This window comes from Kwoniella newhampshirensis, chromosome 8 (assembly GCF_039105145.1).
Source record: "Kwoniella newhampshirensis strain CBS 13917 chromosome 8, whole genome shotgun sequence".
Lineage (NCBI taxonomy): Eukaryota > Fungi > Basidiomycota > Tremellomycetes > Tremellales > Cryptococcaceae > Kwoniella > Kwoniella newhampshirensis.
Genome location: NC_089962.1, coordinates 1,136,486 through 1,162,295, shown reverse-complemented (window position 1 = coordinate 1,162,295; position 25,810 = coordinate 1,136,486). Strand labels below are relative to the sequence as shown.

Genomic DNA, 25,810 nt, shown 5'->3' with positions numbered 1-25,810 from the left:
ACTGGGTGCAAAGCTCAGATCGGTTTTTCGAGCTTCTTCCAAAGAGCGAAAACCGCCCGGTGTACACTTGTTCATCGCAACCGCGTCAAATTTAGCTCTTTCGGACATCTAGTCCGGGATCAGCTGAATCATTCAGGATACAAGATCGTCTCTTTCACGAATAACCCGAACAACTACATTTCCCTTGCACACAGACGACCCAGAGTCTGTCCGTCCGTCAGTGCATCTCTCCGGAGACCGAAAGCGAAGCAGGAACAAGGTTCATCTCCTTATCATCTCATTTGCGCATGGACAACAGAGCGACAGCGATATCCCCTCCGCCTCCTCCGAGCCGAGCCGAAACATATCATTATTGCTCTTAACCAAACCCCGCGATACGGTCGACATACGGTGGCATTTCCTTCTTTGGGTACGGGTTCTCCGGATTCTCTTATCGGGTTCGGGCAGTGAATACCATCGATATTCCAAATACATACCAGATCAATTAGGAATTCGTTCACGATCACGACATACACCTAGGACATTTTCAATCGCTATCACGATCTGCCGGAGTAAGTGGTAGTAAGTGACCGACTTCCAGGTCGTAACCTCTCTCGTCCGAACGACAGAGCCCTCATGGCTGTTTTAGATTATACCCGAAAACCAAATAGACACTACCGCTCTAGTCGGTTACAGTCGGTTCTTGATCCTAACGAATAACTGTAATCACCTCACCCACCCGGACAGGTGACAACGAACACGTCCTTTCCAGTCGCAAGATTGTAACCGAAACATAAACGAAACATCCATTACGACCGACAATTTGACGAGACGAAGGCAGCTAAGCTATCTTCTCACAACCTCCTTCCAATCCTCCTCTGGTCGTCCATCACCTACCGCCTTTATACCTTTCGACTACTGCCCGGATCCCAGCGACGACGCTCACGTAGAGTCTCAGGACTATTCTCCGAGCGTATTTAAGTCCGACGCCAAATCTGATATCTTCGACTGGAAATACTGTCGATCACATCCTCTCTTTCTACACACGAGCACATACACAACAATAACCAGAGAACAGCATCAACATATTCTCTGTGTAGAGGCCACCGTGCCGCTTGTTGGTCGTGGAACCACCGAGTGTTGGTCGTGTAAACACCTCTCTTAGTATCCCAACATCTTCTCGACCGAAAGCTGTAGCCGGGTATATCCGTCCGCACGCGCATTGCTAGTCTTCCCTTCCCCACCTTTCACTTGGATCTGCGACGGTACTATACATCGCACCTTCTATTTCTTTACGAGCGCAGGTTCTCGGAGTTTCAACACTCTGAATACGGGCCGCACAACGACATCAACAGTAATTTCAACTACAACTGTCTGTGAGACTCGACTTATCGATCGGTCAGACTGTAGCGCCTTGATAAACCGATTCCCTGTCTGAGGCATTTAGGTCAATCACCGCAAGCACAGCACACTCATTGGCGAAATCATTGGCGTGACGAAGGAAAATATTGGCGAGATTGGCCAGCACAAAGATAAAGGAAGTTCAGGCCTTCAGAATCGGCTCATGGTCAACCCATAATACAACTCGATTCATGGCTGGCGAGCGTTCTCAAAGATCGCAACGAGGACTGTCCCACTCTAAAAACTTTTGCCATACGTCGGTCACCCATCAGATCGCCTCACCTTGATCAATCAGACAGTTCTACATACCGTTAAAACAACCGATTTTGGTATCTGCCATACCCGTTCTCCCTTTCGGAACATGAGTCCGTACATATACCCACCCGACGAACAAATCAGATCTGCTGATGGTTCATCCCCTCTGCGATCGCAAGCTCCGCCGATCCTTGCTTCTATTGGTGAGTCACATGTCCCGAGCATCATTGGCAGTCTTGAACTGACATGCTTGTATCCGTCTTGTAGGCACTGTGCTCATCGACGCGTTCGACTCTCGTCCTCGGCCTATCGCTGATGGAAACACGACGCCAACGTCTACTCCCGCATCCAGAGCCAGTTCGAGTGCCTCTACTCCTTCTACTAAGTCAACAAATCTGCTCGCTTCGTCCTCTCACCTCCGCCCCACATCACCCATTGGGTCAAGTCCTCACACTCCCCAAATGACTTTCGGGGATGACGATCCCACTTCTAATGGTGGGAAGAGTTACGAGATGTTAGGAGGTGGTGCGCTTTACGCTTTGGTCGGCGCCAGGTTCTGGCTACCGCCTAATAGTCTAAGAACTTTAGTAGATAGAGCGCCGTCAAAGGAGATGGACGATTTACCTATTGGGGTTGAAAGCGAGCTCGCAAAATTGGGTAAGGAAATATGGATATGGAATAGAGGCGAAGGGACGCGGATGACTCGAGCGAGAATACGCTATGAAGGCGACGTACGATTGTGAGTCAATTTCGCCATTGGTCTTTCTGGGCACTGATCATTGATGTTTGAATGAATAGCTTTCAGCAAATCGTCAAAGCGCCTTTCCGCACCATGTCGCAGATAGCTACTTCTCCGCTTTACAATGCCAAATACCTCCATATCAGTCCCCCTTACTCTCCTGAGGATGTTGCTGGTTTGCAAGCGGAGCTACAGACTTTGAACGAGCGCAGCGACGCACCCGAGTGGAGACCAAAAATTGTCTTCGAGCCTACACCACCGTCTTGTCATCCCGGTCAGAAACAATGGCTAGAGAAGATCTTGCCCGGGATTGAAGTCTTATCGTGAGTGAATTGGTCTTTGTGTTCTGGTGTGTCAACTTCGTGTTGAACTTTCATACGAATCTCAGGCCTAATCACGAAGAGTTGTTCTCTTTCTACGCCATCCCGATAATGGAAATCACCGATCCCGAACTCCGACCCACTGTCGAACGTCTGATCAACCACATTCTTCACAATGTAGGGATAGGCAAAGATGGGAATGGTATCGTTGTCGTTCGATGTGGCCGACTGGGGGCTTGTGTGGGTACGAAGGTCGGAGGACTGAGATGGTGTCCGGCGTACTTCGATGGAGAAGAGGTAGATCGAGTCAAAGATGTCACAGGGGCAGGAAATTCTTTCTTGGGTGGTTATGTCGCTGGGTTGTCGATCTCAAACGATCCTTATGAGGGTGAGTCCAGTCGTTGAAATGCCATGACAAAGCGTGGAACATGAGTCATTTGAGTTCGTGACCACGATGTGGATGATCATGCGAACATAACTGATTCGCAACCATCTGGCAGCTTTGCTATACGCGACGGTATCAGCGTCATTTGTCGTAGAGCAGTATGGTCTGCCACTCTTGACTTTCGAGGAAGTCAAGAGTGACTACAAGGACAACAATGTCGATCGAGAATTATGGAATGACGAAATACCATCAAACAGACTGAAGGTCCTCAGGAACAGGGTCAGTCAATAACGCGAGTAGTGTCATGCTTGAAGGGGATGGATATTGGGCTGAAGTGGCAATGAAAGGGGGAACAGAAGGGCAAAGGGAAGGAACGGATACTCGTATATCTTGCATCTCTATCATACATCACATAGCATGAACTCAGCATATTGGACGAGCAGATCTATCACAGAGAACTTCCGATAAGATAGAATACGGCCTGTAGGCTTATGGAGTGACAATATCGGGCGACATGGAATCGTATGCTGGGTATATATGATCCGGGTACATACGGAAGCTGATCGAGAGCAGTCACTTATCTGGTGGTTGGCGGTCGGGAGGCAGAAGCCTCGTATGTGCCACCTGGTCGATCCTCCGATGGTGAGAATCAGAGCTCACGATGTCTCTTTGTCTGTCTGCCTGTTTGTCTGTCTATCATCATCCCCTCTTCCTTCGTCCTTGGTCCTCATTGGTCGCAGGCCAGTGAAACCTATAATCATCTCCTCGCCTCTCCTCTCAAACTACAAAAGTTCGCATTTGGTTCGCCACCGCCAGAAGACTCGATAGGAGTACTATTTGTACTAGTATTGATAGGAGCGACGTTGAGACCACTCCAATATAATCTGCCCGCAACTTCTTTCACGAGCCAGTTCATGCCGTCTTCGAGCCCTGTGCCGGTGAATGCGGAACAAGGGTGGACGATCCATCGATGTGAGATGATCGAGGGGAGGTGGAGTGTCTAAGTGGGACAAGGGCAAAAGAAAAGTCAGTCGGTGCCTTGTTGGTAAGGTCTATCTACCTCAGCGACAAATAGGATGTAGGAATGGATGTTTTGGGATAAAGGTTAGTGGAACAGGGTGAGGGTCGGATGAAACAGACGAGGAAGATTCCCCACTCACATCTCTGATTTCTTCCAGAGTCATGGATCCGTCCAGATCCTGTTTGTTCGCAAAGACGAGTAAAGTTGCTCCTGCAAGTCTCTGCGATGGGATCGAAACGAAGCACCAGCATGATCAGCTTATGAAGGTCTTCCCCTGTCTTATCGAAAGCTGGAATCACTCGCCTCTTCCTGTAACAAGCCGACCAGTTCTTTCCTACAATCTTCCATCCGCAGCCTGTCCGAGGAGTCGACGACCCATACGACCGCGTCGGTCGATTCGAAATAGTTCCTCCAATACGGTCGTAATGTCTTCTGACCCCCTACGTCCCCTGTGTGTATCGAAAGAACGATTAGTATGGGGGGATCAAGCTTCGGACTTGGTGAGGGTGTGGGATGGGAGTTGTGATTGGGGGTGGAGTGTTTACTGGGCGGAGCGCGGGGTATCAGAGGGATCAGGGAGGGTAGCGGGCTGGTGCTGGGTCAGTTGGATGATCGTTATTTACATATATTGAGAGTGTATCTGATTGGGGAATTGACGATGAAGCGCTTCCGTCAGCATATCAGAAAAAAGCATTCGGAACGAGAGAGCGAGAGCACAAGTTCGACGATAGTCTGCTTAGTAAGGCGCAACGACAGAGAGTCAGACTTACTGATCACGTATCAGAGTCTTGATGTTAAATCCTAACGTAGGACTTATATCCTTGATGTCTTCGTTGTTCAACTTCTTCAATATCGTTGTTTTACCGGCATTGTCAAGACCCCTGAATGGATGATTGATCATACAGGCAGCAGCGCAGGAACACAGGTCGGCGATCGTACTTTACAGCGATAGCACCATCGTGGTGACACGAGATAGACGGATGGGAGGACGGCGACCCACGTACAGGAAAAGCACTCTCATCTCCTTGGACTTGGCCTTGTTCTTCCGTATGATAGTGAGGAGACCTTTGGTCAGTATCAGTGAAGCTCAAGAGGCATCCGCGCGTGCGCATGGGATCAACATCTCAGACACTTACCCATGCTGTGCGAGTGGACGTTGTGCGGTCAGAAATTGTGGACAGGACTGAATGGGCAGTTGCGGAAATAATCAATGTTGTCGCGCGAGACGCGAAACCAAAACGTTCAACGATGCGCGCAGGCACAAGACGTGATAACAACAGCATGCCGCCGTCTCCTCGCCTCGATGACCGTTGTTGTCACTGATGCTTCGAGATAACAAGCAACTGTGTGCTGAGGAGGAGATCTCGAATAGTAGCGCCAATCTCAGCTCTCTTGTTTGGTGCGTTCGCAATCCGTTTGATTTTCACGAGAACGGCCACTCGGCTGAGCAGAGAAACTGTCCAGGAATTGTGACACTCAGAGTCGGAGGCTAACTTCTCAAAAATACTCTCCGAGACGAAGGATGCTCATTTCGTCATCATGCATGCGGCTTGTCTGACTAGTAATGGAAGTCGTTTCTTCACCTCAGAGTAGAAGGACCTATTGCAGGAAACATGCACAACAATAAATAATACTGTCTTTCTGATATACAACAAGTACAGATGTGACGAGACTATAATCTTGTCTTCTTCCTAGCTGGCTGTGCCAGCGTTCCACTAGCTGGTCTGAAGTTACTGCTAGATGGTAATCTCGGAGCAGCCATTGACGGAGGTAGCCTACGATAGTATCAGCGGCTGACGATGACTAGAAGCAAGACCAATCAGCCACTTACGAGCCCATCTTCGCATCACCATTATCTTCATGGGTCACTCTACGTGTGGGATACGTCACAATACTTCCTTCAAAAACGCTCCTGCACACAAATATCAGTGATCTCAGGATCATTTCTCTCCAAACGGTGCACTCACTTTGCTGAAACCCCTCCTTCCTCCTGAAACCAGGGATGAGCCAAAGCCTCTCTTGCTGTTAATCGACGGGCAGGATCCCACTCGAACAGTTTCGTCAGGAGATCATAGCCTTGGCCAGATCCTGAACGAGACGAGTACCATGTCGGCAATGGATTAGGATTTGGGTAAGGGCCTGACGATAGGTATGTCTTGTACTCGGGCATGTGCACGATTCCGGGCCATTGTTCGGCTATTGATTCAGCGACATCAGCATCTGGAAGGGTCAGATCCACCATCAAGGAGAAATGAGCTAACGTTTCACAGGGCCGAGCACTTCGCACATCTTCCCCATCTGGTCCCTCTGAAAAGGCAATGACTTCTTGCCATCCATCTTCGCTTCGTCTCCCTTGAATATGGGGCGAAGCGCAAGCAGCTCGGCGTATATACATCCGATAGCCCAAAGATCTGAACAGAAGTTTCAGTTGCCGTGTCCGGTCTGATTATGGGCAATTGCTCACCGACAGCTGCAGTATAGTGCTTGGAGCCCAGTATTAACTCCGGAGCTCTGTACCAAATAGTGACCACAACTTTGTCTCCACCGAAAAGACCTCCTTGAGCTAAAGGTTTATGCCACAGTCTCGCTAGACCCAAATCTCCAATCTTGACGACTCCCGCGGAGGTGACCAAGATGTTTGCCGGTTTCAGATCACGGTGTAAGACGAAGTTGGAATGGAGGAAGTGAACACCGCAGAGGAGTTGATGCAGGAGTCGACGCAAGGTAGGAGAGGGGATAGGAGTTCGGGTGGTTTGGGAATGATGATGAATGATTTGCTGCATTTCAGATGCAGTTTAGTCCTTTGTCGACGACAGAGGATAGAGGTGTGACACGTACAAGGAAGTCATGCTCGGCATATTCGAATACCATGTAAATAGCTTTGTCTTCTAATATGACTTCTCTCAAGGCAACCAGATTCCGATGATGCAATTCTCGGTTAAGCTGATTGTCGTCTCCCTCGTCAGATCTTCTTCACCTTTACTAGCAGATGGAACGATATGCCCAAACTGACCATGATTTCTCTCGCTGCACTTTGACTTATTCCAGCATAAGTCAGGACATCGCCCTCTTTATCAGGCTTAAACTTCTTGATGGCAAAGACTTCTCCTTCCTTGGCCGGCTTATCTCCGGGGCGCATACATAGTTCCGGGTTATGCAATGGGTCTTGAGTCGAAGAAGAGGTCGAGGACATGGAGGGGGAAGGTATCTTCTCTTTCGGTATTGACAATGCTGCTCGAGTGGAAGAAGGGAGAGTGCCTTTGCTCGTCGATCTGGGAGCAGGAAGGAGAAGAGCCTTGTACACTCTTCCATACGTGCCTTTGAGATTGTGAGCTCACTGATTCAGCAATTCGATGTCTCCACAGCTCTACTGACCTGACGAGATGAAGCCAAGGATCTTGTACGTCTTCAAAACACTAAAAGACAGCAACTGTTCAGTGCTCTGGATGACCGAAAACGGCACAGAGCGCCACTCACGTGCGTCGCTCTCGGTCTCTCTTTGCACGATAAGCGTGCATAGGATCGACCATGACCGAAGAAGACGTCATAGCTGACGCCATCATGGGATTGACCAGGATTTGGAGAGCATACAGATGACCTTTTTGGAGATTGGACGACGATTATCGATCCCCTTTGAAGGCGACATTTCAATCCCAGGATGCGACCGACCGGGTGATCACGTGACCGATTCTCAAGCGATCGCGCGCGCGAGACTGTTTTTACTTTCCCACGACCTGCGAGCGGGATCAAAAATCGAGCATTGAGCTGTTTGCACCTGCAAAAGCAAAACAAAACAAAACAAAACAGTCAACAAACTCGAGTCATCTCTTCCACACCTTGCTGTCTCTGTGTCCTTGACATCTATCCTCGACACCTCCGGTCGTAATCGTCAATACCGCCGACCCATACCCATAAAGGCACCAGGTCACCATCGTAGCCTCATCCACGACGACATTACGCTCCGTTTGACATCTGCTCAACATGTCGTTGGCGGCCCGTTCTCCCGCCTCCCGTAAATCCTACTCCCTCGCCGAACAGAACCTCAACATGGACAACATGACCATGCCAGTGACCAACAAAGATGTGAAACACAAGAAGCGAGTAGCGGTCAGTATCGGTGGAGAAGGCTTGATGGGCATAGGTAAACACGACGATTTGAGTCCCAGGAGAAGAGCTAGACGTAGTATGGTAAGTTGGATGATGGTGAAAGGTTCAAGGCTCATCGTCCACTCGGCTGAGCAAAAACCCCATCTTCAATAGCAACCGCGGAAGTCAATTCTCAAATCACTGGCCAATCGAGACGCAGACAACGATACCATTGATTACACCTCGACACACCAATACGCCCATACCATAGCGTTCTCTTCGCTTTACGCTAACAATGAGAATGCCGATCCCTCTCGCCAAGCATTGGCCAGAAGAGTCAGCTTTGCACCCAATGCGCATGTTCGGTGAGTGGACGAAGCTTCTGCTTGAACACCCATTTGCTGATGAACCAATCCTTTCTCAGCATGTTCGAAAGCAATCTCAACGTGCAATCTCCTGACGGCACTCCAGCTGCAGCTCCTTCCGTTAATTTCGCTCTGCCTGGTCCTTCTGCCGGTGGCCCTCGATCCTCTCTCTCTGCTCATTCCCGCCGTTCATCCATTCAAAACATCGGTTCTGTTTCCAAGCCCAACATCTTCGCGCCTAGCATCTTTCGGGGTGAGGGAGAGGCTGAAGGTGAAGCATCGATGGAACTTGACACGGAAGAAGAGGCATCTGACTCCGACGACGATAGTGTTGAGATAGAAGCCGCCGGACGGGTCGATGGTGACGATAAGCAATTCCTCGATGATGCTGAAGACCAAGAAGGGGACGATGATGAGATGGATATGGACATCACACAACACATCTATGGTGGTATTGTTCGTCGCGCCTCTATGGCAGCAAACACAACGATAGGATCGGAAGCGGATGCAGATGGTGAGACCGACATGGATATCTCGCAGCGAAGCGGAGACGAGGAGAAGACCATGGACTTTACTATCGCGGTCGGTGGGCTTCTTCCTCCTCAAGCACCAGCTGGGGCCATGAAGAATCGGAACTCGATTGGCTACTCTATTCCTCAACCGCAGGGTTCTGCACTGAAGAACTACCTTCCCGGCGAAGCTATCGAAGGTGAGCTGGAGATGGAAATGGAGGAGACCGTCGCATTCGGTGGCATCATCGGCGCGGACGACTCGCTCAGCTCGGGCAGCGAGGACACCATGAACGCCACTCACCGAGAGAGGACCATGACTTTCTCGTTCAACGACCCGCAGGCAGCTCCTGCGTCCGAACAAGATGACGACGGTGCCATGGAAATGACCATGGCAACAGGTGGAATAGTTTCGTTCCCTGCGGTTTCTCCCGCTCGTTCGGTGCCTACCAACACTCGACCTATATCCGGAACACCATCTTTCGCTCGTCCAACTGTCTCCTCAGTCCAAAAATCTAAAGAGAAAGAAGTCACTGAGAAGCGCAATGTCTTCGCTCCCTCGCCGAGCCCTTACAAGTCTACGACACCGAGGAAAAATGGTCTCCAGACTGCTGGTGAGGTCGCCAAACGCCTCAGCTTTAGTTCGACCACATCCAGTGATGGTAAGAAGCGGGCTCGAGAGGATGATGACGAAGACCACACGGGTAGTGCGAAGAAGAGTAGGATCGGTCCAACCGATGCAGACGAGGTCTTCGGTGGTACCCCAGTACAGCAATCTCTACCGGTTGCCCAAGTAGGTCCGCGACGGTCATCGCTCGGTACACCGTTGCGAGTCGCTCGAAGTCCCGCGAGCAGGCGAAGTGCTGTTCGTGTCTTCGACCCGGAGGGTGAGGAAGCGGCCATCGAGGAGATCACCCGTGGCGAAGAGGATCAGGAACCAGAATGGGAACAGCCCCGTGCGATCTCGCTGGCTTCTTTCTTGGAAATGACAGGTGTACAGTTCATGGAGGGGTTGCCAGGTTTGAACAGGCGAAGAAGCAGTGTTGCCAAGGGTATTCTTGGGCAGTCTTACGGTGGAGGAGGTGAGTACTCTATGTTTCTATCTAGATGCATAGCCGTGACAGCAGCTGACGAGATATCCACGTCCTTAGATCGAGAATTCGCGCTCCACGAGTATGCAGAGGCGCAAGTCAATAGTGTTTTCCTCAACATGTACACCTGGGTAAGCTTCTTTTTCCGCCGGTGCCCTTTGAGGTATGAGCGACTGGCTGACTTTTTCTTCACAGGCGGTCAACAAGCTTCGTGAAGACATCAGGACAGGACAGGAGGAACTCGCTGCTGTTGAATCTCGATGCGATGAGGACAGTCCACCTGTCATTCAAGAGTACCTCGCTGCGACCGACGAGGATCGACAGCTGTTCGAGATGACGTTCAAATCGTTCAAGACCAACACCCAATTGAAGGCTAAGGAGATGTGGTATGATTGGAAACATCAACTGATGGAGACGATCAAACCCGATGTGGAAGGCATGTTAGACGGCATGCAAGAGGTAAGCAACAACACTTAGCAGTAAGGATACAGACTGACAAGCTTCGTTTGAAGGACAACGACCGACTATCAGCGATGAACGAGCAAGTGGCTTCGCTGCTCCCTGACTTGAAGGCTAGGCAGGCAGCACTACAGGCGGAACTAGCCAGGGAGCGAGAGATTGTAGCGGACATCGCAGCGTGTGATCAACAAAAGCTGGGATCGTACAAAGAAGGTATCGCTGAGCAGAGGTGAGACGGGATGAGATCTGTGAGAGCGAATGGTTGTGCTGACATTTCTGTGACTGTAGCGCTCAAATCGCTGTCTTCAGTTCTGAGCTAGCAGAGTCGACAACAAAGCTTGCTACGATCACCGCCAAGCTGGAGGAACTGAACGCGAAGAAGCAAGATCATGTCGCGGCCATCGCTCATGCGAAGAGCCAGTGTGATCAATTCACCCGATCCGATGCTATTCGATTGCAAGGTGAGAGTCGTGTCGCAACGAGAGTAGTCCGAGCAGACGATTAACGAACCGCTGAACAGAGGAATACACATCCATTCAACATCTCCATCTCTGGCGACCAACGAAGGTGCACTCCAACCGTCTCGAGCTTGAGTTTGATGGTGAAATCAGTCTCTCTTTCAGCTGTATAGATCATGTGACCAATATCCGAACGGCCAAGGTGGAATATCTGCACGAGAAAGTCACGCAGGCCAAGCGACCTGGTCCGATTAGTCGTGGACCAACACCCACACCGGGATTGTTCCAGATGTTAGAGATCGCCGTTGCGGAGATGGTGAAGATGAAAGTGTATCAAAGGTTACCAGCGGTGAGTACGGTGTTCCCAACTGACGTTCAGCATTCGGAGTATACAGGAGCCAAGGAGCTGATGGAAATTGTCTTACGTGCATTCGTAGCTCGTTCAACGTATCGGTCAATTATGGTCAACAGCCCAACGACTTCGAGCAGAGATGAATTATGTCAACTTCCGACATCCTCTGTCATATACGTTCGACGAGTCTACATCATCATTGGCGGTGGGCGTGACGATGATGTTACCTCTTGTCAAGTCGAAGATCAAGGTAGGGTTCACGATCAGTCAAGAGACACTCTGGGGGTATCCAGAGAGTCTGGCAGGGACGGACATCGTCGTTGGAAAGATTTACGGAGAAGCAGAGTGAGTGTGGACAATTTGCAATCCAACAACCCTAAAAAGTTCCGCATCGACACGGAAATGAAGTAACGGACCAAGGGTGAAGACGGGATGCTGATCTATACTCTGGTTTCTGCCATAGTGTACAACTTTTAGAAGCCGCTGCTAGACAAACGATGGAAAGTTCGACACCTCAAGGATGTCTTGGTGCTTTCTTACAAGTTTGCGTGGATGTGTCCGGCCAGTACGGCGGGAGATGATGACGGTGAATGTGGCAAGCGAGGAGTGCTTGTACGCATACGGGGAGTATTTGGGACGATATGACCAGTAACGTAGATTCAATGGAAGTCGTCCGTGCTTTGTTCAAGGTCTGCTTGGGGAATTTGTATGCTTTTTTTCTCTTCGGATACGAGAGGATGCGATCGGTCTGATGACACTCCTAATCTCTTCAGCAAGATCCGTGAGCAGAACTTCGCTCTCGAGCTCGTCTGACTGCATAATGAAAAAAATGATTGCAAAGGAAGGTGCATGAATGAAGAAAACATGAAACGAAACCAAAGGAGAAGCAGTAAATGCACAAATGTCAATCCAACCACCTTTTCCTCAACCCTTTTTTCCTTGTACTCGGAATGATAGCGCTCTCCTCTTCCACATTATCACGCCTGTCTCGCTGTTCCATTATTGTGAACTACTTCTACTCATCCGAGATCTACATTAGGAAAAGTCGATTAGCGTTCCGGAATGATGAAGCGTTGAGAGAGACAGAGAGGGAGAGAGAAACCGTTTACTCACCTTTGGAGCCAAGAAGAATTGCAACGTCCCTTGTTCGAAATCGAACTGGACGAGCAGAGGAACATCGTTACTCATGTGCAAGCTGACCTCTCTCGCGAGCGGTGCAGATTTTGCAAAGTTGGAGAGGTATTTGAGTGAGAATGTGAGGGAGACTTGTTTCTCGAGGATGATGGAAACGCCAACTTCGTCAGTTGAATCTGTGTTTTTGGCCTTCTTCGCGCCCTGCAATCGAAACGACGGCAATCGTTAGCTGGCTGAGAGCTACGTGGTGCCAGTGAGCTGCTCACCTTGGCTTTGCCGTTAGCAGCCTTTCTCTTCTTTGGTCGATCTTCGTCATCCTGCTCTTCCTCTATTCGCACCAACATCCAATCAGCATAACGATCTGGACCGAGTCGCTGGACACGACCACTCACCACCCTCCTCATCTTCATCGACCTCTGGCTTCTCTTCCTCCTCTTCCTCTTCATCCTCCTCATCCGGATCCCTCTTGACCTGAGCCTTCTTGCTCCCACCGCCCGAAGACCTATCCGTTCCGGCGGTCTGTTTCAACAAGACACTACCGTTCCCAACTTCACCCTCTGAGCTGAATCGGACGCCTTCTTTAGAAGCCTCGATCTTGACGGACTCCCCGAGCGCGGCGAGATCTCTGCAGATTCGTTGGAATTCGGCCGATGACATGGTGATGGTCGCGTCGTATTGTGTGTCGGGGATACCGAGATGTTCTTGATCAATGTCCATGAGCTTCATCTCGTATTCACCCACTCGATCCTCCTCTGCGAACGTCACATCGAGTCAGCTTAGCTCCACACGGCGCCGAAAGCAGTGAACGATGCGGGAAATTGCATCTTGCCCATGTGCCGAGATGGAAAAACTCACTGGGAGACTCGAAAACCATGCCGAGCGAATCAGCGTCATCGGGTGCTTTGAAAGTGACCACATCGTTGTCCTTTGCACACTTGAGGATCTTGGTGAGGGATCCAAGCTGAAGCGAGGCGCCAAACAACTCAGCGCCCGTCCTGAACACCCTCATCTCGATGCTAGTTACAAGACCTGTGATCGAGCTTTATCACTCACGTTCACACCCAGAGGCATATTCCTGTCGCATCGATAAGACTCGAATTGCTCAGCTACAAGCTTGAGCGAGACAAGGGCGACGTGAGAGTTGTCCATCGCTTGTAGAGCCTAACGCGAAATCGATATTCAGATTTTGTTTACCGACCGTTCCCGCTCGACGCGCTTGGCACTCACGATTCCCTCATCGGTACAGTCGAGGTTACCATCGGTGACGAGCTCTTTGATGGCTAGGTGGCAGGATACGATCGTCAGTCTTGAATCCGCGTGTCGATGCGACGATACATGGAATGCTGTGAGACAGCGGAAGTGAAGTGAAGGGGGAGCCGGAACTCACCGTCCAATAGCTTTTTCAGGACAGAAGCCTGTTTGACTCGAGCTTCCAACATTATTCACTATGTGTGAGAGAGTAGATCTGTACAACGAGGTTGTTGTGAGAGTAGATGTGAGCGACGTCCGAGGCTTTCGAGAAGAAAATTGAGATGTAAGGAAGATGGAAAATGAAGGGAATGAGAGGCAAATCGCGTCGCGCGTTTGTTGAGATGGCCAAAAACCAATAATGTATTGTTGGTGGTGATGTGGTGGCGCGTCATTTAAATGAGGGGGGGAATGGGATATGGATGGGGGTTGATAAGCATTTGATCGCATTCATTCCAAAACAATCGTGACGTGGGATCGTACCTGTACGGGAGTATGGTGGCGTATGATGATGATGATGATACAACTCACGCCACAACAAATAACATCAGTCCATCTGCTTTAGACTGTGGTGTCATCAGCTGGATAGCGCTGAGCATCTCTTCGCTCGTCGTCAAACCTCGGTGTTCACTTCGACGTACACCTGCTGGCAATCACGGCAAGATGGTCAACAGCTACAACACCCTTCCTGTGAGTAAGCAATCAGCGATAGTGATGTAGGGTGTGTGCTGACCCATCGCCCTTCAACCCCCCCCTCCCTACCTATCTCCCTCACGACGACATTTATCAAAATCCGACTTTCAATGGTTACACTCTTGACCCCTCAACCATATCCTCTCATCAAAGCTCCACGAGACTCTCAATCTCTACGTCTCTCCCACCGCATACGTCTTCGAGCCAGCTTCCACTTCCATCGGGTCACACGGTCTCGACGGTCCCACCTTCGTGAACGAGAAAGATGTAAGGGAGAGCTTGTATGTCGACAGAAGGACTGGGAGGATGAGCTTGAATGGTGAGTCGGACGTAGGACCTCTGTGTCCAAGTAAGAGTGAGGAGACTGATTGTCTTGGTCCACACTCAGAAACATCGCAGATACCTTTCGGGAGAGAAAAGGTTATCACTTGTTATGGTATCATTGGTGTTTTGAGCTTGGCCACGAGTGGGTCACAACGTCTCATAGCACCAAATTTGGGGATGTCGAACTGATACATTCACTCGTGATATTGACCATGTTCAGCCGACTTTCTGCTCATCATCACATCCAGGACACCATCCTGTCGACTGCTCTCTCAACCCATCTACCTCGCCACAGATTTCCGACTACTCCCCCTATCGCCTCTGTCCACATCCGCCACCATCCTAGACCACCCAGTCGAGAAAGAACTGATCTCATTGGTGGAACAGGGTTTGAAGTCTGGTCGATTGTGGTTCTCTTATGGGTGGGATTTGACAAATAGCCTGCAGAGACAGAAAGAGCTGGATGATCAGGGTCATGGGAGCGGTGGGAGCGAGAAATGGCCTTTGTGGAAGAGGGCCGACGAGAGGTTTTTCTGGAACAGGTTTTTGATGAGTAGAATGATTGATCTGACAGACAATGGCGGAGTGGATGTGAGTAGTGTCGTCTTCCGCTAAACCTCCTCCCTTGGACCCCGGGAAATGGAAAGGATGCTGACACGTTCAATGCCATACAGCTAAGCAGATTCATCTTACCGGTCATGTATGGCTGTACGTCTCACCCTGCCTTCCTGCGTATACCCTATGCTCACTCAGCCCCTGCAGCCATCGAGCTTCGCTCATCCACTCTCAACTCCCGCGACCTCCTCTTCCTTCTTGTCTCCCGTCGATCGCGATACCGCGCGGGGACTCGATACTTCTCTCGAGGTCTCAACTCCCAGGGTCACGTATCCAACTTCAACGAAACGGAGCAGATCGTGCTTTTCGACCCGCTCCCTACTAACGGGGATCAATTGCGTCGTGGCAGGGTGGATGGAAGGGAGAGACTCAGTTTCGTTCAGACAAGAGGGAGCGTGCCGCTCTTCTGGGCCGAGGTGAACAATCTGAGGTACAAACCCGACTTGCAAATCATGGATTACTCTGAGACGGTAAGTTCGGGAAATCACATTTCAGCGACCTGCCTTGTTATCCTTATGACGGATGTTCAGGCAAGCTGAAGTTGATCCGAATTCGTCACAGCCCAACGCGCTCAAAGCTCATCTCCACTCCATGATCAACACCTATGGGCATGTCTACCTAGTCAACCTCGTCAATCAGAAAGGGCACGAACAGCCCGTCAAAGAGGCTTTTGAGCGTTACATGACTCAGGTGTCTTCGACCGACTCGCTTGTCGCTGAGAAGGCTCACTACGTCTACTTCGATTTCCACCACGAATGTAAGGGACTGCGATTCGACCGAATCTCTGTCCTGATCGATCGTCTCGCTCCTGCGTTGGATGAATTGGGATGGTTCCACTCCGTCAACCCCGATTCTAGCACTTATGGTAATCAGTCCGGAAGCGGTAACGCGACTTCGGAGGGCGGTATCCAAGTGTTGAGCAAACAACAGGGCGTAGTGAGGAGCAATTGTATGGATTGTCTGGATAGAACCAACGTCTCTCAAGCTGCTCTGGGCAAGTGGGCGTTGAACAAGCAGTTGAGAGCGGCCGGAGTGTTGAGTGTCAAGGAGAGCGTGGACGATCATGAAGAGTTCATTACAATGTTCAGGCATGGTGAGTATCCTCGGGCGATCATTTTTCTGGTGACTGGACTATCGAATCTCACGTCGTATCGCAGTATGGGCCGACCATGGGGATACAGTCTCAAGAGCGTATGCGGGTACTGGTGCTCTGAAGAGCGACTACACCAGGACAGGAAAACGATCGAAAGAAGGTGTCTTGGAGGATGGGTACAAGTCCGTCATGCGATATATCAGGAATAACTTCTTCGATGGTGACAGACAGGTATGTGAGGACTACTTTTCTGTTTTGGGTCCAAATTTAAATCCATCCTTCACTTTTACAACCACTCGATCTACATCCCTTTTGGAGAGATGACCGGCTGGTCTCAATAGCTGACAACGCGCGCAGGATGCATTCGACATCCTCACCGGAGCGTGGGTAGCCAAGCGCGGTGGTATTCCTCCTCTCACAGACACGAGACCGTTGTTGATGCGTGCGGTGAGTGCGGTATGCCAAGTATGACAATACGACAACATCACTAATGAACACGAACAGATGCCGTACGTCTTGGCATTCGCTTTGACCATGATCCTTGCCGCTGTGACATTGCCACGAACGTCCGGTGAGTGATAACGAGGTCGTATGTGCGACAATGGCGATGCTGAAATCGTCAACGATACGGTAGACTTTTCAATTTACTCCTTCTTGATTCTTTGGTTATTCTTGGCGTTCTTCTCTGGGTCATACATTTGGGGTAATGTGAGTCTGCACTCAGGTGGCATTGAGGCTCTCAATGATCAGCTTGAACAAAAGCTGATATACTTCCGTAGGGAACGTCATATGTGTCTTGGCCACGACTCAATCCACCTCTTGAGATTCTGTCATGGAACGGACCCGGTGCACGATCGATTGCCAGAGGAAGAGGATTGAGCCTCGCCGGTGTTGTACCGATCTTTGACAAGAAACGAGGGGCAAACGCGTCTGGTGTGGGGGGCGGTGCAGGCGGACAGGGTGGTAGACTAATGGCATACAAAATGGAAGAGGTGGAGCTGGGTAAGAGGAAAGGTGCTTTGATTGACTAGACGATTGTGGGGGTTTCCGATCACCGACGCAGCAGAAGGATTCGTGGTGGTATCGTTTTCATTTTTCCTCGATGATGAACGAAGAATGAAGGACTCCTAGAGATAGTGGTAGGAGTAGTGTTATAGATATCCCGGTCTATGCATTGAGTTGCAACAATCCATTTTCTTCACGGCGAGGCTATACAGAAAAGCAGTCCGAGGAGAAATCACACGCGGTCCAAACAAAGTAGATGATGACGAAGTTGTTTTCGGCTTTGGCCTGTGGCGATGATCACGCACACCAAGATGTGAGTGGCCTCAGGGAGGGCATAGGCTTTTCCCGTCTGTTGGTGTCGTTCGCTGTCTTGATTGCAGCGGAGGATGCTGCGTTCGTTGTAGTTAGTAGTGGTAGCCTGGTGAAGGTTACAAAGCAGGCGACGTCGTGGTCAGTTACGTTCCCGTGATACAACACCTCTTCTCCTGGCAGAACAACCCTGTCCGAGAGGGAAGGACATGTGGGCTTTGTTCTGGTGCTTGTACACCGTACATGTGCATGCCGTCAGAGAGAGATGCCAAGTCTTTATTTGGCTTTTCTGTTTACGACCTTTTTTTCTCCGTCACCCTGAACCATCCATGTTAATCTTTCCTTTGAGTCCAGTGCAAAGCTTTCTTTCCCCCCTCCCGGTTCTTACATTGCACTAGGGTACGTGGGCGACAAGCTGGGTCCACTCACTCACTCACTCACTCACTCATTCACCTGGGACTGCTGCCCAACGAGCCGAGCATGGGAACAGGACGATCGTGTCTTCCTTCCCTTCCATCTGAACACTCAAAGGGTCCGGAGAGATGTACCTTTCTTCAGGTCTCCCCCTCTGAGACTGTCGCTCTCTCCGGTACACAGCTTTTCGTTTCCGCAGTTTTCGTCTACATGCATGCAAAGGACGGCGTCTCGTGGCAAACCCCAACCAGAATGTACTGCATATGATTTGATTCGATTTGATCCTATCCTGTTGTCTCCCATTTCGCAGCCAAGCATCTCACTCTCGACAGTCACTACATATATACTCTACGCTCGAACGATATCCAACTTCCTATCACCAACTCTCTTTTTGTGCTAACATCGATCATATCAAGGAGCAAGGCAGAGATCTCTCCATCAACCATCGGACCGCGTCTCATACACCTTGTACCCCAAACGAAAACTTTGCTCTTCGTTTGCTCTGCTGCTCCGGCGCGTCCCGTTCCGAGCGAAATACCATCAAATAAATAATCAATAATCATAATAATAGACATTCACATTTCTATACTTGACACCTGTCCCTTTCACACTTGTTTCTCGCATTTGTGACAACTCTTTGTGACTGTTGCTCGCGCTCGCTCTCTCTCTCTCTCTTTTGTCAAGTGACAACGCGTGAACGGGTGAGTGCGGTGGGTCATAGTAGTACAGATCGACTTGTTGAGCTGATTGTAATCGTTCTCCTTCCCGTCTACAGTAGTTACGACGAGGAGCAACGGATAGTGGCACGACCAGTTTTTCAACTTCCCTTTTGTTCCTCCTTGTCCATTGTCACAGAAAGCAACAATCAATCAAGCATCCATCCCTCCGTATCAAGAAAAACATTCACTACACACCTGATACGAACACGTTCATTTCATCACTCCAGAAACAATGTTACTCTCCCTCTTACTCCCCTTACTGTCCTTATCATCTTCACTACCCCAAGTATCTGCGACCCCTCATCCTCACCCTCATAACGTCTACAACCCCCACCGACGCGCTCTCAAACGGTCGATCACCAACGACGCATCGTCGATCGATGGCTCCTCGTTCGACTTCGTGATTGCAGGAGGAGGTGTGGCCGGTCTGACGCTCGCGGCGAGACTGAGCGAATGGACGAACGTCACGGTTCTCTGTATCGAAGCTGGAGGGGATGGGTCAGACGTCGAAGACAAGATTGATATCCCAGGTGAGCGGGGCGTTGTCAAACTGTCGGCGCTATACCGTGTCGGCTTTCTCTTCGACGGCAAGGTCATTGGTGAGATCGATCACTGATCTGGTTCTGTCGACAACAGGATATAGTTATCTGAACTCTCTCACTGGATCAGCATACGATTGGGCGTTCACAACCGTTCCTCAGGTATGTGCTTTATCGCCACATCTCCTCTCCTGTCACCCCACCCACTCCTTTGACGGTGAAGCCCGACTCTCCGTCCTGTACTTGACCCTTTTAGCCCTACGTGATACAACTCTGTCCCGAGCATCCCACTGACCCAACGCGCACGCTCGCAGACTGACTCACTAGATTTGTCATACCACTGGCCAAGAGGGAAGGGTCTCGGAGGATCGGGAGCTATCAACGGACTTTTCTGGTGCAGAGGGAGTTCACAAGATTACGATGCTTGGGCCAGTGAGTGTCCTCTCGGATAACGCGATTCAGCAACAGTGAACATTCAAAATGGAGTACTGATATCATGACTGCAGCTCTTAACCCCAATGGCGAGGAGACCTGGAACTGGGCTGAAGTCAACAAATACATCATGAAGGCAGAAAACTTCTCAGAACCTAGCCAAGCTGTCCAGCAGCAGTTCGGCATGGTCTTGAATGCTTCTGCACATGGGTCAGGCGGTCCTATTCAGGCTGGTTTCTCAGAGTACATCTACGACGAAGTGGCCAAGTGGATCCCGTGAGTTGCTTGCTTCGCCTTGTGCACGATGATCCGAGCCCATCTGATGACTTGTTCCCTCTCCTAGCGCATGGGCCACGCTTGGGCTTACTGCTCGTGATCTTGCAGGCGGGTCAACTCACGGTGCGATGATCACCCCTTCGACACTCAATATGCGCAACCAAACCCGTTCCGACTCCAAAGCCGGCTACATCGACCCCTTACCTCCTCGAGGCAATCTTGTCATCCTCACTGGCCAACAAGTCACAGGCATCATATTCAACGGCTCTACCGATGCCAGTGGGAATGTCATCGCTTCTGGTCTCAAGTTCCAAGCTGCTGCCGGAGCCCAAAGCTACTCTGTCCAGGCCAACAAGGAGGTCATCCTTGCGTGAGTGGCAGAGATCTTAAAAAAGATTGGAGTGAGAGAATAACATTGAGTACCGACTGTACAGAGGAGGAACCGTCGGATCTGCACAAATCCTTCAACTCTCGGGTATCGGACCTAAGAACATCCTCTCCAACCTCGGCATCAATTCTAAGATCGATTTGCCGGTCGGATACAATTTGCAAGATCACGTCTCATACTCCATGTATTGGACCACTCCGTGAGTTGACCTTGACGGACACGACGATCAGACAGCTTTCAGACGGCTGATACAAGACTGAAATTGCAGCGAAGGCACTTTGACCTGGAACAACCTGAGTTCCTCTCCTGATCTTCAAGCGAGCCAGTTGGCAGAGTACAGAGCTTCTCGCACTGGTATGTGGACGTACATCAACGAGGCTGTCGGTTGTGAGTCGGCTCTGTCCTTCTTTCCCCTCTGAGGCCCCTTTTGACACAAACACTCAGATCCGTCCCTTACGGATATCATCGGCTCGGCCTCTGAAGCTTCTAACTACGCCAACACCGTCAGCACCAATCTCGATCAGACCGTCTCCGACGTCACCTCCTGGCTCACACTCCCGGCAAATGTGGCGACCGGTCTCAAGGCGCAGTATCAGCTCCAACAAGATTGGCTAACCAATGACGCTGGTCAACTGGAGATCATTCTTACACTGCTCGGAAAAGGTGGCAACCAGTTGGGTATCCAAGTCGCTCTTCAACACCCTTGGTCTAGAGGAACCATCTTCATCAATTCGACCGATCCGTTCACTGAACCGCTCATCAACCCCGATTACTTTGGTGTTGGATACGATATCGACATCATGGGTTACGGATCCGCTTTTGCTCGTCGTCTTGCAGCTGCCAGTCCTCTCAGCGACGTGATGATCACGGAACAGTATCCTGGTGCGGCTATCACTGGTGACGCGTTGGCGAACTACACCAAAACCAACTGTGGAACCGAGTACCACCCTCTAGGCACATGCGCCATGTTGCCCAAGGAGTCTGGTGGTGTAGTCGACACCACTTTGATCGTATACGGTACCTCGAACTTGCGAGTCATCGATGCTTCTATTATGCCTCTGCATATTTCCGCACATCTCATGGCCTCTTCATATGGTGTCGCGGAGAAAGGAGCCGACATGATCAAGAAGAAGCATTGGCTCGTCACTGCTGTAGCGAACACCACGACTGCTAGCAGTGCCAGCCAGGTCACGGCCAGTGTTGGTAGAGCAACAGACACTGCTATCACTGAGGCGAACCAAAGTGGATCGAGCCAGAGTGCCCTGAGCACCGGTGCGAAGATTGGTATCGGTGCTGGAGTGGGAGTCGGCGTCGCGGCCGTCCTGGCCGGTTTGTTGTTGTTCTTCTGTCTTAGGAGGAAGAAGTCGAATGGAGCTGTCACGGAGAAAGGCTGGTACAACAACCGAACGGCGGGACCCGGTTGGGACCAGGGAATTGGTGGAGGCGGTGAGTTGGCACGCTGTTTGCGTACGGGATATAGAGTATGGACAGCGGTTGACCTGAAGTACAGAATACAAAGAAGCCGAAGCCACCGGCGGCGCATACCCCATGGCTGCGTTCGATTCTCACAACCCCCAACAACCTCTGCAGGGTGCCGATGACTATTCCTCTGGTTCAGGTGCGCCATGGGCACATTCAAGGACGCAAAGTCTCAACACCATTGCTACAGCGGACCTCGCCTCCAGAACGCCTATGAGATCAGGTAGCGGGTACGGGTTGGCTTCGGGAGCCGGGACACCGTACAGGGACGACGGGTCGGACGATGGACATCTGTATCCGACACCTGAGGGCGCTCAGCCAGGTTGGCCTAGAGAACAGAGGTATCACCCTGTTCAGATTGGATAGTCTGCGGGTGAACGTATATGGTTTGTCGGATGATAAGAGATGATCAGTGCTTCTCTCAATATCACCATATGTGTCGTACGATAGATGAATGTGGGACACACGAGACGAGATACACGAATGGGATCGGATATGGGATACGAGAGTAACGACGTAGATACGGACTTTGATTCAATCTGCTCCCATCAGTAATGTTATGCAACGTTCTTCTCACAGCACTGACACTGATGGATGTTTGTGGCGAGTCGTCTCGGTCTTGAATACGAAGTGGAGATTGAGTGTATATGTGATGTGTTTGGCTTGACGGATGTGTCTTGTAAGAAAATCAGACATGGTGAATCGCAGATTAGATGCGAGGTGACTAAGTTGTATTCGATGATGGTGAGTAGTAAAAGGGACAAATGGGTAAGGAGAGGTGAAGTCGGGAAGATACCAGACAGAGGACACTGAGATTTGGATTCAAAGCACGGTATGAGTCCAGCGACAATCTCGATCATCCCATTGATCAACGACTTGGCCCCTCGAATATTTAGAACAGAAGTTCATCAAGACAATAAATCAACTACGCCAGGAGACGGAAAGAGATGCGATTCGCTTGGTATACGAGCATAGACCAGCTGAAATGGAAACTACTACTCCTGTTCCTCTATACTACTAGTGCTCCATTGCTGGGCTTGTGGCTTGTGGTTCGATTTAATCGACTACGAGTAGACGAGGCACAGTCGCACAGTTAAGTAACTTATCCGTTGAGATCTCGGGAGATGAGTCCGGATCGTCGGTGCTACATCTCCGATTGCTACATCTCCGATTGCTACATCTCCGATTAAGTGAGACTTGTGGTGTCTGGGCACCGTTGGTCAGGAGGAAGCCGGAGAAGAGCCATGACGTTTATAGTTGCATTGTTTAGGCCCGGTCCAGTTCTCGGTGCGTCTGTGATTTGAGTATTGACGATGGTAAATTGCCAAGCGATCTAGCAGAATGATCGGAACCCTACAGTATAGCTATAGCTGAAAGCGTCTGTCGACGTGGCGCGTATGTAACTTGGTTGTAGTTGTAGTTGTAGTTGTGCGATAAACTTGACATACATCAGACATCGGCCAATCGGACCCGGTTCGCCATCGAGTCGGCTGACAAGCATACGGTGGCGGTACCCGAGCATACTGCATGCCACACGAACGGCGGCCGAGCGAGCGAGCGAGCGGTGCGTGCCATAGTCCATGCGGACGGACAGACACGATCCCCTCATTATCGACGCGTTCTGGCCAACGTCGGTATTAATATGATGAATAGCGCATACAGACTGTCTCAATCAGTTTAGTCCAGTTTGTCACTGACCGACTGACTCAGATAGAGGAAGGGGTCGGTGACCTTGACCTTCTCGACGCGTCAGCATTCCTTATACATACATCACAACATCACCCAACCGGGAAACCTGCGCCTCGCCCAAAAGCAAAACCAAGAACTGGTCCTGTCTGAAGATAAAGTTTAGCCAATCCATGATAACAAGTCCCAAGTCCAGGTTTCAGTATAAGGTGTGTGTTATATCTGTTTCCCCGAATTCTCGAACTACTGCTACTACTGCTACTACTACCACTGGAGAAATAGTGTGGGTCATATGTGAAACAGAGGTCTGTCACGATGATCTTTGAACTTTGATCTTGATCCGTTATGATGATCTAATCTTTGAGACGGGCGCCGACAATCCTGACGCTAATTCCCTGCGTGCCGACTAACTTGCGATACAATAGTAGTCTAGGGTAAGTTATGGACAAGCAAAAATACAATTATGCGATCGAGTTGGTTAGTGGTCAGTAAGGATAGTTACTGGATCGGTAGTCGTAGTGGCTGAGACTGATTACGCGGTACACGGTACGCGGTACACGGTACACGGTCAAAGAGGGACCTCATCATCAAAGCACAAGGGTCCACTTGTTTGGTCACAGTCACGATCACGTCGTTATCAGCGATCCAGTCCATCTCTCTTATTTTAGTCTGGGAAAAATAAAGCGGATAACGGACTTCGGCATTTCCAGAAATCTGGGACTGACACGGGGGGGACGGGACGGGATCGGTCCTTGTCGTTAGTGCGTAAGTGTGAATGAATGTATGTATGTAAGTATGTATGTATGTATGTATGTATGTATATATGTACGACTCTTACCCTCCGATGGAAATGACAGCTGTGCCGTTGAATTCGGATGCTTAATTGAGTGGTAAGTTGGGAGGGGGGGGGGTCGACGTAGTCGCGCAAGTCGTATGTCTTGTCATCCGCGTAGTTGCGTAGTTTCCGACAGAATGGATGACAGCGCTTCTTTACCCACCCCTCAGGATACTTACTATCTGTCCGTGACTACACCACTGATCCCGTTTGACACCGTGTGATATGTGAAGTGTGACGGAAGCGAATGAATGCATACTCGGACTCGGTCTTCGACGGTCAGGTAAGAGAGACAGAGAGAGAGAGTGAGAGGAACGCGTCACACGGACGGAGATTTCGAGACCGCGGTCGGTGTCTTGGTTGAAAATCCCACTAGAGTCAAGTCGACCTGCCTCACATTCCGTTCCATATGGATAAGGCACAGACAGATTCACCCTCTCACCTCGGGGGACCGGCCGATCCTGTATTGCAGTAGTAGTAGTGGTGGTGGTAGTATGTAGTAGTAGTACGAGCATCTATCAGTAGTTCAATTTTCTGTGGTACTTTTCCACGCACTACGGACGTTTCTCAATCAAATATTATCTTTTCAAGGAAGGATTACGATCACACCGGCAAAAGGTACGCAGGCGCACGGACATCTGTCTACCGATGAATCACATCCATCCATCCATCCATCCATCCATCACTCACTCATACAGGAAGACCCCAGAATCCCATATTATGCACATGTCATGGAACGGGATCCGTTGGATCGGGAACGGCGTAGCACATATGGACATGTATGTATGTATGTATGTGTGGGTGTGTGTATCCTCTGTGACGGTGACAGTCTCTGTGACGGTATACGGTAACAGTCCCGATCACAGCCACAGTCACAGTCACAGCGAGCAAGGTAACAAGATGGTGTCCTTCAAGATGACCCGAACGAGTGGTATCGCGTACGACACCATCAAGTACCGCTCCGCTACGATCATTTCCCTCCGGAGACAGATCCCTCCTTCGTCCTTCATCCTACAAAAGGATACGTGCACAGTCAGCTTCCGTAGAATTGAACTCAATCACATACCCTTTCCCGAATATTCGTAACTTAACGTTTTACGCCACACACGCCGATAGAGAAACAGGTGTCCATATGTTCCCTTTCTCCTCTTCACCTTGTCACTTTCGCGCCTCTGTCTCTCTCTCTTTTATTTTTTCATCT

General features: G+C 50.3%; 7 protein-coding genes across 7 annotated transcripts; 4 read left to right on the top strand and 3 right to left on the bottom strand.

The window, feature by feature from the left end:
- Nucleotides 1–1,741: 1,741 nt before the first annotated feature.
- On the top strand, nucleotides 1,742–3,370 carry IAR55_004630 (uncharacterized protein; the record flags this gene model as incomplete). The annotated part of the gene is made up of 5 exons (XM_066947727.1): nucleotides 1,742–1,838; nucleotides 1,903–2,374; nucleotides 2,434–2,697; nucleotides 2,763–3,082; nucleotides 3,195–3,370. 5 exons carry the CDS (start codon nucleotides 1,742–1,744, stop codon nucleotides 3,368–3,370), a joined length of 1,329 nt encoding a protein of 442 aa, XP_066802141.1.
- A 466-nt stretch (nucleotides 3,371–3,836) lies between these two features.
- On the bottom strand, nucleotides 3,837–5,240 carry IAR55_004629 (uncharacterized protein; the record flags this gene model as incomplete). The annotated part of the gene is made up of 7 exons (XM_066947726.1): nucleotides 3,837–4,079; nucleotides 4,240–4,320; nucleotides 4,404–4,549; nucleotides 4,724–4,740; nucleotides 4,871–4,981; nucleotides 5,105–5,165; nucleotides 5,237–5,240. 7 exons carry the CDS (start codon nucleotides 5,238–5,240, stop codon nucleotides 3,837–3,839), a joined length of 663 nt encoding a protein of 220 aa, XP_066802140.1.
- Nucleotides 5,241–5,772: 532 nt separating this feature from the next.
- Nucleotides 5,773–7,660, bottom strand: IAR55_004628 (serine/threonine-protein kinase SSN3; the record flags this gene model as incomplete). Its single annotated transcript, XM_066947725.1, has 9 exons — nucleotides 5,773–5,875; nucleotides 5,932–6,012; nucleotides 6,068–6,296; nucleotides 6,362–6,511; nucleotides 6,565–6,877; nucleotides 6,939–7,043; nucleotides 7,114–7,418; nucleotides 7,476–7,516; nucleotides 7,578–7,660. The coding sequence occupies 9 exons, from the start codon at nucleotides 7,658–7,660 to the stop codon at nucleotides 5,773–5,775; spliced, it is 1,410 nt and encodes a 469-aa protein (XP_066802139.1).
- A 421-nt stretch (nucleotides 7,661–8,081) lies between these two features.
- Nucleotides 8,082–12,001, top strand: IAR55_004627 (uncharacterized protein; the record flags this gene model as incomplete). Its single annotated transcript, XM_066947724.1, has 10 exons — nucleotides 8,082–8,288; nucleotides 8,361–8,551; nucleotides 8,611–10,142; nucleotides 10,212–10,282; nucleotides 10,347–10,610; nucleotides 10,664–10,839; nucleotides 10,899–11,071; nucleotides 11,131–11,417; nucleotides 11,506–11,765; nucleotides 11,884–12,001. The coding sequence occupies 10 exons, from the start codon at nucleotides 8,082–8,084 to the stop codon at nucleotides 11,999–12,001; spliced, it is 3,279 nt and encodes a 1,092-aa protein (XP_066802138.1).
- Nucleotides 12,002–12,435: 434 nt separating this feature from the next.
- On the bottom strand, nucleotides 12,436–13,993 carry IAR55_004626 (proliferating cell nuclear antigen (pcna); the record flags this gene model as incomplete). Its single annotated transcript, XM_066947723.1, has 8 exons — nucleotides 12,436–12,450; nucleotides 12,534–12,755; nucleotides 12,821–12,882; nucleotides 12,947–13,306; nucleotides 13,410–13,515; nucleotides 13,608–13,715; nucleotides 13,782–13,834; nucleotides 13,942–13,993. The coding sequence occupies 8 exons, from the start codon at nucleotides 13,991–13,993 to the stop codon at nucleotides 12,436–12,438; spliced, it is 978 nt and encodes a 325-aa protein (XP_066802137.1).
- Nucleotides 13,994–14,465: 472 nt separating this feature from the next.
- IAR55_004625 (uncharacterized protein) lies at nucleotides 14,466–17,558 on the top strand (the record flags this gene model as incomplete). Its single annotated transcript, XM_066947722.1, has 13 exons — nucleotides 14,466–14,492; nucleotides 14,649–14,814; nucleotides 14,884–14,961; nucleotides 15,040–15,410; nucleotides 15,494–15,527; nucleotides 15,582–15,904; nucleotides 15,996–16,299; nucleotides 16,348–16,527; nucleotides 16,592–16,758; nucleotides 16,885–16,974; nucleotides 17,032–17,098; nucleotides 17,162–17,235; nucleotides 17,307–17,558. 13 exons carry the CDS (start codon nucleotides 14,466–14,468, stop codon nucleotides 17,556–17,558), a joined length of 2,133 nt encoding a protein of 710 aa, XP_066802136.1.
- Nucleotides 17,559–19,206: 1,648 nt separating this feature from the next.
- IAR55_004624 (uncharacterized protein) lies at nucleotides 19,207–22,454 on the top strand (the record flags this gene model as incomplete). Its single annotated transcript, XM_066947721.1, has 9 exons — nucleotides 19,207–19,504; nucleotides 19,611–19,675; nucleotides 19,828–19,945; nucleotides 20,020–20,221; nucleotides 20,289–20,591; nucleotides 20,656–20,808; nucleotides 20,878–20,996; nucleotides 21,054–22,055; nucleotides 22,120–22,454. The coding sequence occupies 9 exons, from the start codon at nucleotides 19,207–19,209 to the stop codon at nucleotides 22,452–22,454; spliced, it is 2,595 nt and encodes an 864-aa protein (XP_066802135.1).
- Between the last annotated feature and the right edge of the window lie 3,356 nt (nucleotides 22,455–25,810).